The sequence below is a fragment of the Hemiscyllium ocellatum genome, chromosome 22 (genome assembly GCF_020745735.1).
Source record: "Hemiscyllium ocellatum isolate sHemOce1 chromosome 22, sHemOce1.pat.X.cur, whole genome shotgun sequence".
Classification (NCBI taxonomy): domain Eukaryota; kingdom Metazoa; phylum Chordata; class Chondrichthyes; order Orectolobiformes; family Hemiscylliidae; genus Hemiscyllium; species Hemiscyllium ocellatum.
In genome coordinates this window covers 29,391,965-29,406,257 of record NC_083422.1, presented here as the reverse complement: position 1 = coordinate 29,406,257, position 14,293 = coordinate 29,391,965, and the positions used below count along the sequence as shown (strand labels likewise).

General features: G+C 38.6%; 1 protein-coding gene across 1 annotated transcript in view; it reads left to right on the top strand.

Moving 5' to 3' along the window:
- Positions 1-14,293, top strand: part of dock1 (dedicator of cytokinesis 1) — a 594,554-nt gene that overhangs the window by 445,153 nt on the left and 135,108 nt on the right. Inside the window, exon 32 of the mRNA XM_060841973.1 lies at positions 8,993-9,051. Within this exon, the coding sequence (XP_060697956.1) occupies positions 8,993-9,051 (59 nt within the window). The remainder of the gene's footprint in view (positions 1-8,992; positions 9,052-14,293) is intronic.

Sequence of the window (14,293 nt, the reverse complement as noted above, 5' to 3'; positions counted from 1 at the left end):
TTAAATAAAGGATAGGCTCAATCATTTTAACTGTCAAAACATATTATGTATTGTGTGTTAATATGATAACTGCACATCTTTAATCCAGATCCCCCCCATGTGTGAAACACTGACAGATAACTGTTTCTCGCAATATCTTTATTTTTGTTTACTGAAGAGAAAACAGTAAGTGATTTCTGTGCTTAATTCAAATGATCAAAGTTGAATTTCATGCTCCCATAGGGTAATCAGGATAAGGAGATGAAAATCAGACTGGATCTTACCGTCTACTGGAAGTAAAGATACGTTGAGAGCAATTTGGGTAGAGTTGCTATGCTTCCATAGTCAAGCATTGACTGACATTCCAGTGCTAGTTTTAGCTCAAGACAATTTGCAACCGTGAGGCCAATGGAATAAATGTTGAACTCGCCCTTACTGGTTTGAAACCATGTTAACTCCCTTGACTCATTTCGAATGACTAGATCCAACTCCTAGCTAAACATGAAATCAATTAATTAGTCAGGTCATTGGGTGCAAATCTCAGTAAATATGTGAGGAGGCCACATCGTAATACCCCTGGAAATAGTCTATGGAATATTAGATGAGGAGAGGGCTCTGTTGCAAGGACGGGGAAGCATGGTAGAGAGAGGGTCAAGAATTCCTTGTGGAGCCTGGAAAAACAGTCCTCCTCTTAGTGACCCCAAATTCTACACCTACTGATCTTTGGCTGAGGCATTTTCAGAAGAAGTTGACATTAGGTAAAAAAAACATGTAGCTAGCTAAGAATATGGTTGGGGTCCAAATGATCCTTTGATTCAAGGCCCCACCCACAGAAGTTTAAAACCGATGATGGACACACGTGCACTGTAGCTCCAGTTAAGTAAGGCGCTACTGTTTTTTTTAAATGACTCTCCCCAACCCCAGTTCGCGCTTCGTCGTCATTGAGGGGGAGGTTTCTAAATCAAAGTGAGTACATTTATTGAGTGGGTAAAAAGTGAGGACTGCAGATGCTGGAGATCAGAGCTGAAAATGTGTTGCTGGTTAAAGCGCAGCAGGTCAGGCAGCATCCAAGGAACAGGAAATTCGACGTTTCGGGCATGAGCCCTTCTTCAGGAAGAAGGGCTCATGCCCGAAACGTCGAATTTCCTGTTCCTTGGATGCTGCCTGACCTGCTGCGCTTTAACCAGCAACACATTTTCAGCACGTTTATAGAATGGCCCTCCATATGTGGGATAAGCAGAGCGAACTTTTTCTGGACTACCTCCAATACCAGTATATCTTTCCTTAGTTAAGGGAACCAAAACTGTTCACAATATTCCAGCGGATGATCTGACTAGTGCTTGTATATTTTTAGCAAAGCCTCCCTTCTTCTACTCTTCATTCCATTTGAAGTAAACAACATTCCATCTACCTTACGTGCTGAATTTGGATACTAGCATTTTATGACTAATGGATGAAGACAAAATTCTTCTGTCCCATAGCATTCTGCAATTTTTTTTATTTAAATGATATTCAGCTACATTATCCTTCCAGCCGAAACGTATAGCCTCACATTTCCCAACAGTATGTTCAATCCGCCCAGTTTTGCCTAGTCAATTAACCTACCTGTATTCTCTGCATCACTACTGAACATCTACATCCCTATGTCCCTTAATTCGAAAAATTATTGATTTCTATACTCAGGAATTCAAAAGGTTCATGACCCTCTAGAAATTTCTCCCCATTTTAGTAATAATGACCTAAGCCTTATTTCAACACTGTGACCACTTGTTCTAAACCTCAACCAAGGAAACATCCACCCAGCGTCTATCTTGTTAAGACACTTAAGAGTTTTCTATGTTCAGCTGAGACCAGTTTCCAATCTTCTGAATTCTCTGTAATTTAAGTCTGTCCTACTCAGTTTTACTTCATAAGACATAATGCTCATTGCAGAAATCAGTCTAGTGGAGATGCATTAGCAGTTTCTCCAAGGAAAGGATTCCCAGCTGTGGGTTGCATATCCCAGAGGTTACAGGAGATATGTTTGGGAAGTAAGTGGGAAAATATATTAAATAGTTGATTTCAAGTATGATTTAAATAACTAAATGTTTCTTGCTAAGGCCATAGTCATAGAGATGTACAGCATGGAAACAGACCCTTTGGCCCAACCCGTCCATGCCGACCAAATATCCCAACCCAATCTAGTCCCACCTGTCAGCACCCGGCCCATATCCCTCAAAACCCTTCCTATTCATATACCCATCCAAATGCCTTTAAATGTTGCAATTGTACCAGCCTCCACCACATCCTCTGGAAGCTCATTCCATACATGTACCACCCTCTGCGTGAAAAAGTTGCCTCTTAGGTCTTTTTTATTTTTCCCCTCTCATCTAAACCTACGCCCTCTAGATTTGGACTCCCTGAACCCAGGGAAAAGACTTTGTCTATTTATCCTATCCATGCCCCTCATAATTTTGTAAACCTCTATAAGGTCACCCCTCAACCTCCGATGCTCTAGGGAAAACAGCCCCAGCCTGTTCAGCCTCTCCCTGTAGCTCAGATCCTCCAACCCTGGCGACATCCTTGCAAATCTTTTCTGAACCCTTTCAAGTTTCACAACATCTTTCCGATAGGAAGGAGACCAGAATTGCATGCAATATTCCAACAGTGGCGTACCCAATGTCCTGTACAGCTTCAACATGACCTCCCAACTCCTGTACTCAATACTCTGGCCAATAAAGGAAAGCATACCAAACACCGTCTTCACTATCCTATCTACCTGTGACTCCACTTTCAAGGAGCTATGACCCTGCACTCCAAGATCTCTTTGTTCAGCAACACTCCTTAGGACCTTACCATTAAGTGTATAAGTCCTGCTAAGATTTGCTTTCCCAAAATGCAGCACCTCACATTTATCTGAATTAAACTCCATCTGCCACTTCTCAGCCCATTGGCCCATTTGGTCCAGATCCAGTTGTAATCTAAGGTAACCCTCTTCGCTGTCCACTTCATCTCCAACTTTGGTGTCATCTGCAAACTTACTAACTGTACCTCTTATGCTCACATCCAAATCATTTATGTAAATCACAAAAAGTAGAGGGCCCAGCACCGATCCTTGTGGCACTCCACTGGTCACAGGCCTCCAGACTGAAAAACAACCCTCCACCACCACCCTCTGTCTTCTACCTTTGAGCCAGTTCTGTATCCAAATGGCTACTTCTCCCTGTATTCCATGAGATCTAACCTTGCTAATCAGTCTCCCATGGGGAACCTTATCGAACGCCTTACTGAAGTCCATATAGATCACATCTACTGCTCTGCCCTCATCAGTCATCTTTGTTACTTCTTCAAAAAAGTCAATCAAGTTTGTGGGATATGATTTCCCACGCACAAAGCCATGTAGACTATCCATGATCAGTCCTTGCCTTTCCAAATACATGTAGATCCTGTCTCCCTCAGGATTCCCTCCAGCAACTTGCCCACCATCGAGGTCAGGCTCACCAGTCTGTAGTTCCCTGGTTTGTCTTCACCGCCCTTCTTAAACAGTGGCACCACGTATGCCAACCTCCAGTCTTCCGGCACCTCACCTGTGGCTATCGATGATACAAATATCTCAGCAAGAGGCCCAGCAATCACGTTTCTAGCTTCCCACAGAGTTCTCGGATATACCTGATCAGGTCCAGGGGATTTATCCACTTTTAACCATTTCAAGACATCCAGCACTTCCTCCCCTGTAATTTGGGCATTTCGCAAGATGTCATCATCTATTTCTCTACAGTCTATATCTTCCATATCCTTTTCCACAGTAAATACTGATGCAAAATATTCATTTAGTTTCTCCCCCATTTTCTGTTGCTCCACACAAAGGCTGCCTTTCTGATCTTTGTGGGACCCTATTCTTCCCCTAGTTACCTTTTGGCCTTGATATATTTGTAAAAACCCTTTGGATTCTCCTTAATTCTATTTGCCAAAGCTATCTCATGTCCCCGTTTTGCCCTCCTGATTTCCCTCTTAAATATACTCCTACTTTCTTTGTACTCTTCTAAGGATTCACTCAATCTATCCTGTCTATACCTTACGTATGCTTCCTTCTTTTTCTTAACCAAACCTTCAATTTTTTTAGTCATCCAGCATTCCCTATACCTACCAGCCTTCCCTTTCACCCTGACAGGAATATACTTTCTCTGGATTCTTATTATCTCATTTCTGAAGGTTGCCCATTTTCCAGCCGTCCCTTTACCTGTGAACACCTACCTCCAATCAGCTTTCGAAAGCTCTTGCCTAATACTGTCAAAATTGGCTTTTCTCCAATTTAGAACTTCAACTTTTAGATCTGGTCTATCCTGTTTCATCACTATTTTAAAACAAATAGAATTATGGTCGCTGGCCCCAAAATGCTCACTCACTGACCCCTCAGTCACCTGCCCTGCCTTATTTTCCAAGAGTAGGTCAAGTTTTGCACCTCCTCTGGTAGGTACATCCACATACTGAATCAGAAAATTGTCTTGTACACACTTAAGATATTCCTCTCCATCTAAACCTTTAACACTATGGTAGTCCCAGTCGATGTTTGTTTGGAAAGTTAAAATCCCCTCCCATAACTACCCTATTATTCTTATAGATAGCTGAGACCTCCTTACAAGCTTGTTTCTCAATTTCCCTCTGACTATTAGAGGGTTGATGATACTATCCCAATAAGGTGATCATCTCTTTCTTTCTTATTTCTCAGTTCCACCCAAATAACTTCCCTGGATGTATTTCTGGGAATATCCTCCCTCAGCACAACTGTAATACTATCTCTTATCAAAAATGCCACTCCCCCTCCTCTCTCGCCTCCCTTTCTATCCTTCCTGTAGCATTTGAATCCTGGAACATTAAGCTGCCAATCCTGCCCATCCCTGAGCCATGTTTCCGTAATTGCTATGATATCCCAGTCCCATGTTCCTAACCATGCCCTGAGTTCACTTGCCTTCCCTGTTAGGCCCCTTGCATTGAAATAAATGCAGTTTAATTTATTAGTCCTATCTTGTCCCTGACTCTTTGACTCACTTCTGTTCTCAGCTATACCCGTCTCAGATCGATCTCTTTCCTCACTATCTCCCTGGGTCCCACCCCCCTACCTTACTAGTTTAAATCCTCCCAAGCAGTTCTAGCAAATTTTCCTGCCAGCATATTAGTCCCCTTCCAATTTGGGTGCAATCCATCCTTCTTGTACAGGTCTCTTCTACACCAAAAGAGATTCCAATGATCCAAAAAAGTGAATCGTTCTCCCATACACCAGCTCTTCAGCCATGCATTCATCTGCTCTATCCTCCTATTCCTGCCCTCACTAGCTCATAGCACTGGGAATGATCCAGATATTACTACCCTTGAGGACCTCCTTTTTAAATTTCTGCCTAACTCTCTGTAATCTCCCTTCAGAGTCTCAACCTTTTCCCTTCCAATGTCATTGGTTCCAATGTGGACAATGACCTGTTGCTGGCCCCTCTTCCCCGTGAGAACATTCTGCACCCTCTCTGAGACATCCTTGATCCTGGCACCAGGGAAACAACACATCATTCTGCTTTTTCTCTGCTGGCCATAGAAACGTCTGTCAAAATTCTTTTTTTTTTGGTTTATGTATAAATTGACTACAATAAACTAATAAGTATAAAATTAGGAAGCTTCTTGGTGGATGTATGCTCTTGTTGGATATGGACTAGGAATGACCTGATAGATTTATTGCAAAGAGAACAGTCTCTGTGGTATTATCTCAGCGACCTCTCAGCAAACACCTGTAACTTCCTAGTACAGATTAGAGAGGTCTCCTCTTCCAAACCACTTTGAGCCAGAAATCATCTAGAAAAATACATTATCCAGAAGGAGGAGACCATCATGTGCACTTGCCTGTTTTTAATATCTGGAGGAAAGGAACTAATCCCTTGTAATGAAGGCTCATGCACCATTTGCTTTCCTAACTCTTACTGTGATTGTATGTTAATTTTCCATGATTTGTCCCTCTGAATACCAATTTCCAAGTTGAGTATTCAAAGTTAGATGAGAATGGTAACTATTGGAAGATGCAAAAAAAGGTCTATATTTCTGTATTTGCATCCAGAGTGGATAACTTCAAATTTTTCTATGTTAAATTCCATCTGGCATATCCTTACCAACTCAATTAATCCATTTGTTACCCTGTGTAGTCTCTTTTTGTCTTCCTCAAAGCTTACATTCCTATTTAGCTTTGTAGCATCAGTAGTCTTTTGATTTAGATTATAAATAGCTAAGGCCCAAGCACTGATCTTTGTGACATTCTGTCAGCCTGATATTGACCTGTTCCTAGTTTGTTTTCCCCACATTAACTAGTCATTGATCCATTCAAAAAATTAACTTATAAAGCTAAAGAAGTTCTGTATGAAAAGATAGCCAGGCTAACCATGAATAACCTAACCAAGGATGCTTGCAAGCTTGACATGAAGATGGTAAAAGTTTCCACATTAGGCAGACATTTGATGTCAGGAAAATGGTGTTCCAATATGACAATCAGTGGCGAAGTAGCTTGGCACAGCAAACCACAACGATACTTGATAATCACTTCACAAGCGGCATGTGGCAGAGCATGCTTTGCAAAGATTATTCTCTTCAACCATGAGCAAATATACAGCATATAAAGTTACCCCATCCCCAAATAATTTTGTTTTCTGCATGTCTGCATCTTATGCAGATGGAAGAATCACAAGTGTTATCTGTTCTTTTAAAAAAAAGTGCACTACCAATGGGAGGCTATCTGAAGTATATTTCTCATTTTTCTCTTCTACTCTTGCAATAGCAATGTTACATTTTCTACCTTCGAATGCATAGAGAGAAAACCAAGCAGATTCAATATCTTCAGCAGTTCTATAACTACCTCTTTTAACAGGTGCAATGAGTTACCAGAAAAAATATTGAAATTCTGGAACTGGCTCTTAAGGCCAGCACTTTAAGGAGAGTATAAGATTAGGATAAATACCAGTTCCTGGATAAAATTAAATGTCTGATTGGAGACAGCTCAGAAATGTTGAATAAATGATTTTCAGTTTCTTGGTAAATATAAATATCTGCACTCTAAATTTTGATATTGGATTTCAGAAAACAATGTGCACTGTTTTGATACTTAAAAATTGTTTCACTTTGAATTATGTCATCCTGACACATGCAAAGGTCGGTGTATAAACCTATCTCAAGGTAAACCTGAGCAGTAAGTGGCTATGGGCAGAAAATGTAACATTTCTAATTCTGGTTAGGCACAGCATGCAATCTCAGAATAGATGGCAAACAGGAACATGAGTTCAACACTTTATAAAGTATGTACTGTCACAATTATATTTGCATCTAGCAACTCAACACTTCAACAAAGTTAAGTAAAGGTGATACAAGTTTGGATTTCTGTTGAGTAGATGACAGAGATTTATGTTAGTATTCAGAAGCGTGCAATGAGCATTATTTTCTTGCCTCAAATTGGCAGTAGAAGTGTTGATAATACAGAACAGGCCAAGGGTTCTTCCCATTTTTTACAGGGGTAAAGATTACAAAGCAATTTGCAGTATACTTTTTCGGGTGAGCTTGCAACATTCCATGTGCTATGTCTTGCATACATAACATTACTGTGAGCAAAATGTACTGCACTTGGACAAAGGAGAAACTAAGCTGGAATGTGAAAGAATTATGAGTGAGAGATCAAATCATTGGAAAAAGTGGTTTTGTTGTTAAGACTTTGAACCTCTTAGAGATTGTTTTACTGAACAACTTTTAATTTGTATTGATAACACAATTTCTTTTACAGTTATGAAACTGTACAAATCACCTCAGTGAATTGGAACTGAGATGAAAGCTGAATCAACATTTGCACATCACTTAAAAATGTTTTAAATATTTTATTCATTACACATTTTATATTTCCATGACTATCGTATTCTGAAAAAGTAAATACCTTTAACAAAAGCATTTAGATACTTACATACATTTGTATTATTTTTAATTATCGGATCAAAATGACCGAGGTTTTAAAAAGAAAGAGGTTGATTTAACTGATGGTTAGTTAAAATTCAGAATGTAATGTGAAACATCTCTTCAAAATCCATTTTAAAAGACTTGTTATTTATAATATTATTTATAATCACTTAACTCAAATAAAAGGTTACCTTTCAAAAATCTATTCCCAGCTATTTTTTACTGCCTTATTTAGTGCTTATCATGGTACTGGATATTAGAACTGAGAAGTAGGGCATTTCCAACTTCATATGCACATTATCAAACATTGCCACATCAGGTATGATTACAAAATGAAACTCATATTGCTCTATTCCTGCAGCCTAGCCTACGCCTTAAGAAACTGCCTGCTAGGGCATCAGTGTGACATTTCAATTTGTTTCTCACACCCACGATGTGAACTGCAGTGGGAACTGCATGGAAACTCCATAAATGTTACTCTCCATTTTACTCTCCGACTTTATAATTTTTTTCATTTCACTCCACTGTAGGTTGGAATTTAAGCTTTAATGGGGTATGTCTGATTCAATGCCCAGCATTCCAATCTGCTCCCCAAAATTCCAACCACTTTTAACTGTTCGCCCAAATGTCTTTAAATAGTATAGTAAGTTATAAAAATCAAAATGAGACATCCTCCTGAATTGTTGACAAAGCATTCGACAAAGGCAAGCTGTGAGAAACACTCAGCAAGTCTAGCAGTATCTGTTAGAGAAGAGTGAAGTTAACATTTCATATATGGCTGCTTTATCACATTTTCACAACTGCAAGATGTACAACATATAACAGCAGAGGAAATGCAGGTTTGACACACTAATTTTTTGTTTGTGTTTTCCTCTTCCCACCTGTTTAAATTGTTCTTATTTTTAATTGTATGCTGGCTGACCTGATGAATGCAAACAACGATTTGTCATGTGGGATCTTGCAATGCGAATTTGTACTGCCAGGTTTTATTTTTTGATAGAAATTAGCTTGTGTTAAAATTAGTAAAACATTAACTATGATGAAGTGAATTTATGTTTTTTTTCAGATATGGTGACATGAGGAGACAAATTGGATTTGAGATCAGGGACATGTGGTATAACCTTGGTAAGTTGTGTCTATGAATAGACAGAATAATAATAAGGTATTTTTAATGCAAAGAAATTTATACATCTTCTGTCTTAGGCCATCCTTTTTTCCAGGATAACAGTTAATTCATCATTGAAACCAAAAATAAAATTACCTTTACATTGTATTCTACATGTCCTTTTGAAATATAATCAGTCATTTTGGAAGCAAGTAAACAGCTAATTAGTGTGTAGCAATGTCTGAAAGACAGCAATGATATTAATGGCCTGTTAAGGATACGTCGACCTGGAATCCATTGGACTGCAAATATTGTTTGAAAAAGCCAAAATTTGCAAGCATTGGGTATGGTGGCATTGCCTTAAATTACTGGCAGAGTAATCAAGGCAGAGTAATAATTCAAAAGCATGAGTTCAGTTTTCTTCATGCTATTTGAGGGTATTTAAATTCAGTTAATTAAAAACAAATCTGCAATAAAATGATACTATTAGTAATGTGACCATGAAACAATTAGATTAATGTAGAAAGTTAACTGTTTTGGGAACTAAATCTGTCCTCCTTCTTTCATCTGGCCTTTATGAGATTCCATTCCAACAGTTACGTGGTTGAGTCTTAACTGTCCTTGAAATGCCCTTGCAAACTAATTGTTTAAAACTTCAACAATAAATCAAAGTATTTCAAGAAGGCGACAGGTCACTCTTTCTTAAGGGATATTTGGCATGAAAAATAATTGCTGACTTTGTCATAATGGCCACATCCCACAACAGAGTTAACATTTGTGTCCAACATGACAGCAGAAGAGTGTTTCCCTCTCCACATACGCTACCAGGTTTGCTGAGTTTCTCCAGTGTGTTGTGATCTTATTAAGGGACCAATATAAGTTAGTAAACTAGATTTCTTGCTGTGAGGTCTCTGTAACTGGAGTTTGTTCAGCAAACCTAATGAAACATATTTGATAGTGAGCTCTCTTATAATCCATGTCAAGCAATTTGGCAGGTACTTGTAGGAAGTTGATGTATTTTCAACCATTCATCTCTATTTCTTTACATTGTGCTTTTATTTTGCTGTCACTGCCCATGGCAGTTGTACTTGAACAAGTCCTGCCTAGCACTCATGGCTATTCATTTATATCTGGAGGATGAGGAAAAGGATATGCGAAGGAATGTAAATCGACACACTCGGTTTCCCAAATCTATTCTGCAATTTAGTTGGATCTTGGTTAACCTATACCCAGACAGTGGTTTAAGAAGGCAGCTCATCATCAAGGACAGTTTTCAAGGACAATTAGGGTGAGCAATACATCCCCTGAATGAATCAAAATAAACCATAATATTTACCCAACTTGACCGATGTCCATTGATTTCATTAAATAAGTATTCATAGTCTTTTATTAGAGAGAATCCAAATGTCCATGATCTTTTGTGTGAAAAATAGCTTTCCGATTGCACTTAAGTAACCAAGTTCAGTAGAAGACTTCAAATCAAGACATGTCTGTAGATCACTCAGAAATCATTTTAAGGCAGGTTGCAATGAACAATAGACAATAGCTTTATCTCAGCATCTGCACTATTCACTATGTTAGTCCTTTACTCAGTGTCCTTCTATATCCTGAAATATCTTGCTGGAGTTACATCTCAACAGCAGCACATCTTTCAAGATAACTAACTTGATCCCAAGGCACATGAAGCATTTAGAACTGGATTTTATCATCTTATGATTGAGTGAATGTACCATTAAAATCCAAGGCACTTTTCAACATTGCCAACACACACACATACCCAAAGAACAAAACTCTGCCTGTTCTGGGTAATGATTGTGTTGTTAGTCTGCTTTGTATTAGCTTGGGACGTGTAAATCCAGAGTTGATGCCCAAATTGAATTCAGCAATAAGTGGAGAAAGAATCTCTCTTTAGTGTCACTGTAATTCGAATGGTCACTGACTCGACATGTTAACTCCACATTCTCTCCACAGTTACCGCCAGCCTGCTTACTTTCTCTTGCAATTTCTGTTTTTGTTTGTGATTTCCATCATCCATTGTTTACTGCTTTACTTAGTTTAGATTCAGGCTACATTTGCAGTTTGGTTGTAGAAATAAGGAGTTTTATCAGGTTGTTTGATTATATGACCAAATACTGAGAGATACTACATGAAAAGAATTATTTTCTTTTTCATATCACAAATAAGGGACGCACACACATATCTGCTTTCCTTTTTGAAAGGAAATGTTCTTAATATTAGAATGTTTTTAACCAGGCACGCAATGTTTTTGGCAAAGATTATTAAGAAATATTTGTCAATTTCTGGGTTATTTCAAAGATTAATTATGTTGTTCGTATTTCCGAAATGTAAAATTTATCTTTGACATTTATACATGTTCTGTGTGTTCTTGAATGGCATATTTTGTGAAACATTATTATTTTAAAAGAAAAGATATTTAAAGCTACAGTAATTGCGAGCAAAGTTTGGATATGCATGATTTTTGATGATTGTAAAACGCTAACCATAAATTGCCATCCAATGCAAATAAGGTTTGAAAATTTGAATCACAAAAGCTTCTTAATAGTACACTCTTAAAGGACTCCTCAACATTTGAAACAAATGTTATGCAATTGAATTTGGCAAGCAATGCTCATTAGTTATTTTTCAAAAGCAGTTGATTGAAGCAAATGCCAGCAGGCTTTCTTGTGATCTTTTGTGTCACATTCTCAATAACATTGAATATGGTGACAATTGTGAAAAAAAAACCTTGCTTTGAATCTAACTATAAGCAATATATTATGACTGAGATTATACTTCAGGATCTATGCTGTGCTTTATACTCTTAAAATATACTTTCAAAACAAAAGAGAATATTATCTGCAGTAAAGTTGTAAAAAATCCATTTTTCAAATTAATTTAAACTCCTAATATCTTTACAGAAACGAAAACAAGGAATTAAGAAAGGCCATTTGGGCCATTATCTTTTACTTTCAAATCTGTCATGCTTTCCCCTTGTTATGCGTCTCTACACAGCCCTCTAAATCTCCTGGAGATGGTAAACAATGACGGCTGAAATCTTCAACGAGATCAATATTCCCCAGTTCTCAAAGGCAATCTAGTAAAACTCCAAAATGCCAATCCAACCTTAAATTCCGTCATTTACCAGTGATTATTCACATTACACAGAAGACACACATAGCGCAGTAAATTCATGATGTTCTGTTGTAGATAATTTCACATCTTTGTTACTGAAGCATTTAATCCATCTTAATCATTCATTTATCCATTTTAGGAAGTGAATTAATGGATTTTATTAGAGGTTTTTCAATCTTCCAACTTGGTTTAAGACTTGATATTTTGCACATTACTCAATGTAGAAGGTATTTGTGTATGTTGGGGTTGTCTAAATAGGTACATGGGTAGGTGCTTAAGCTAGGACAAATGTTCGGCGCAACATCGTGGGCCGAAGGGCCTGTTCTGTGCTGTATTGTTCTATGTTCTATGTTCTTTCAACTTTAAGGTTGATGCAACTTAGAACTTTGATTGGCAAAGCTTCACGTGGGCCACACTGGAATTGAGTGCAGTCAAAGAAACTGGGCCTGCAATCGCTCTCACCCAGTCAAAGAGCACTTAATTTCTGACCATGGTTTCAGAGATTCATATGGCCTTTTGACATTATTATTATTCAACTATGATCCCAATGAAGGCTTGTCCACTGAGGGTCTGTCACATGATCCTCACTTATTTTATATGGGTGTGTTTACTTGGGCATAGTCAGCTCAAGCAGGTTTCTTAAAACATAACCAAGTACTTAGATATTAAGAAACTTCTGAAATTTCTATGCAGCTGCATTCTTCCAAGGCACATGAATCTAGTGAGCGATTATCACTGTATTTGTGCCTTCCTGATGGAATAGTAGTATTAGTTGGGCAGTGTTGACACCCTTCATTTTAGTGTACAGCTTCATAGGTAGCATCCATGGAAGAAAGTATTCTATATATTTTGTTTTATGCAGAGCCTTTCATATTCTCAAGACATCCCAAACTAGTTTAGAGCCAATGAAGCCAATAAATTACTTTCTGAAGTACCTTTCTTACACAGTCCCTCACGATCAAGGGTGATTTCCTTCCACTCGGTTTAATGAATTCTGAGGTAGTTGATATATACAGTGGGCAGTCTGAGGGTTGAGCTGGTGATACTTGAAGAGTAAGGCAGATGAGAGTTTGGAGTTCCGTGAACTCTCTCAGACTCCTTTACCACTTCTGCATTCTCCCAATGAAATCTCTTGATGTGTTCAGTGCCTTCTTCAATAACTCTTCTTTGTTTTGGTGGGTCACAAGCCAGGGGCTCCTAAACATCAAGTAACTGTTTGATCCCTCAGGGATGCTTTCAGAACACTCCTTAGGCACTTCCACCACACTCCTGAAAGTGAGTTCTGGGTGAATCATTGCTTCAGAAGTCTGAATTTTGACGTACAAAAGGCATCTTAAGTGCTCAGTGAAAAGTCTGTTTGCTCAAATGGCTTTGTGGAAGAAGTCGGTAATGACCTGGAAATCAGTTTCTGAGTGAGTAGCACAAAAAGATCATCCACATATCCTAGTCCTGTTTGTGGTTTTGTGGTTGAAGTGATTTTCATTTTGGATTGAGGATGCCTGAGGTTGAACTGTGTCCTTTCTGTTGTGTAGACTTTCTTTATGTGTGATGAAGAGATCACTCACTAGATTCATGTGCCTTGGAAGAATGCAGCTGCATAGAAATTTCAGCCCTTCCTGATGAAGGGCTTTTGCCCGAAATGTCAATTTTCCTGCTCCTCGGATGCTGCCTGACCTGCTGTGCTTTTCCAGCACCACTCTAATCTAAACTCTGGTTTCCAGCATCTGCAGTCCTCACTTTTGCCTACTTTCTTTATGTGAGTGGTTAATTTCCTGGAGGTAAGGTACTCTGGAGTAAGGAAAATGAAGAAGAAAGTTGGTGCAATGACACCAGTGCTGGATTGTCTTCATTGAGAAAGGCTCAAAAGGTGGAGAGGACGATGTTTAAGGTCTCCATCCCAAAGATGGCCCATTCATAGTGCAACATTTCCCTGTAAACCATTGGAGTTGCAGCTTAGATTTTTGTGCTGACCTGTTCAGTCTTGAGCCATGGCCTTTTGACTGAGAAAGCCCTTCAAAACTGGTAACAGTTATGTTAACAATAAAAGTAAGTAAACTTGGACACGCTGAATCATTATTTACAATAAAAGAAGAGGTCAACGTGCTAGACTTGACAGGGAAACAATTATTG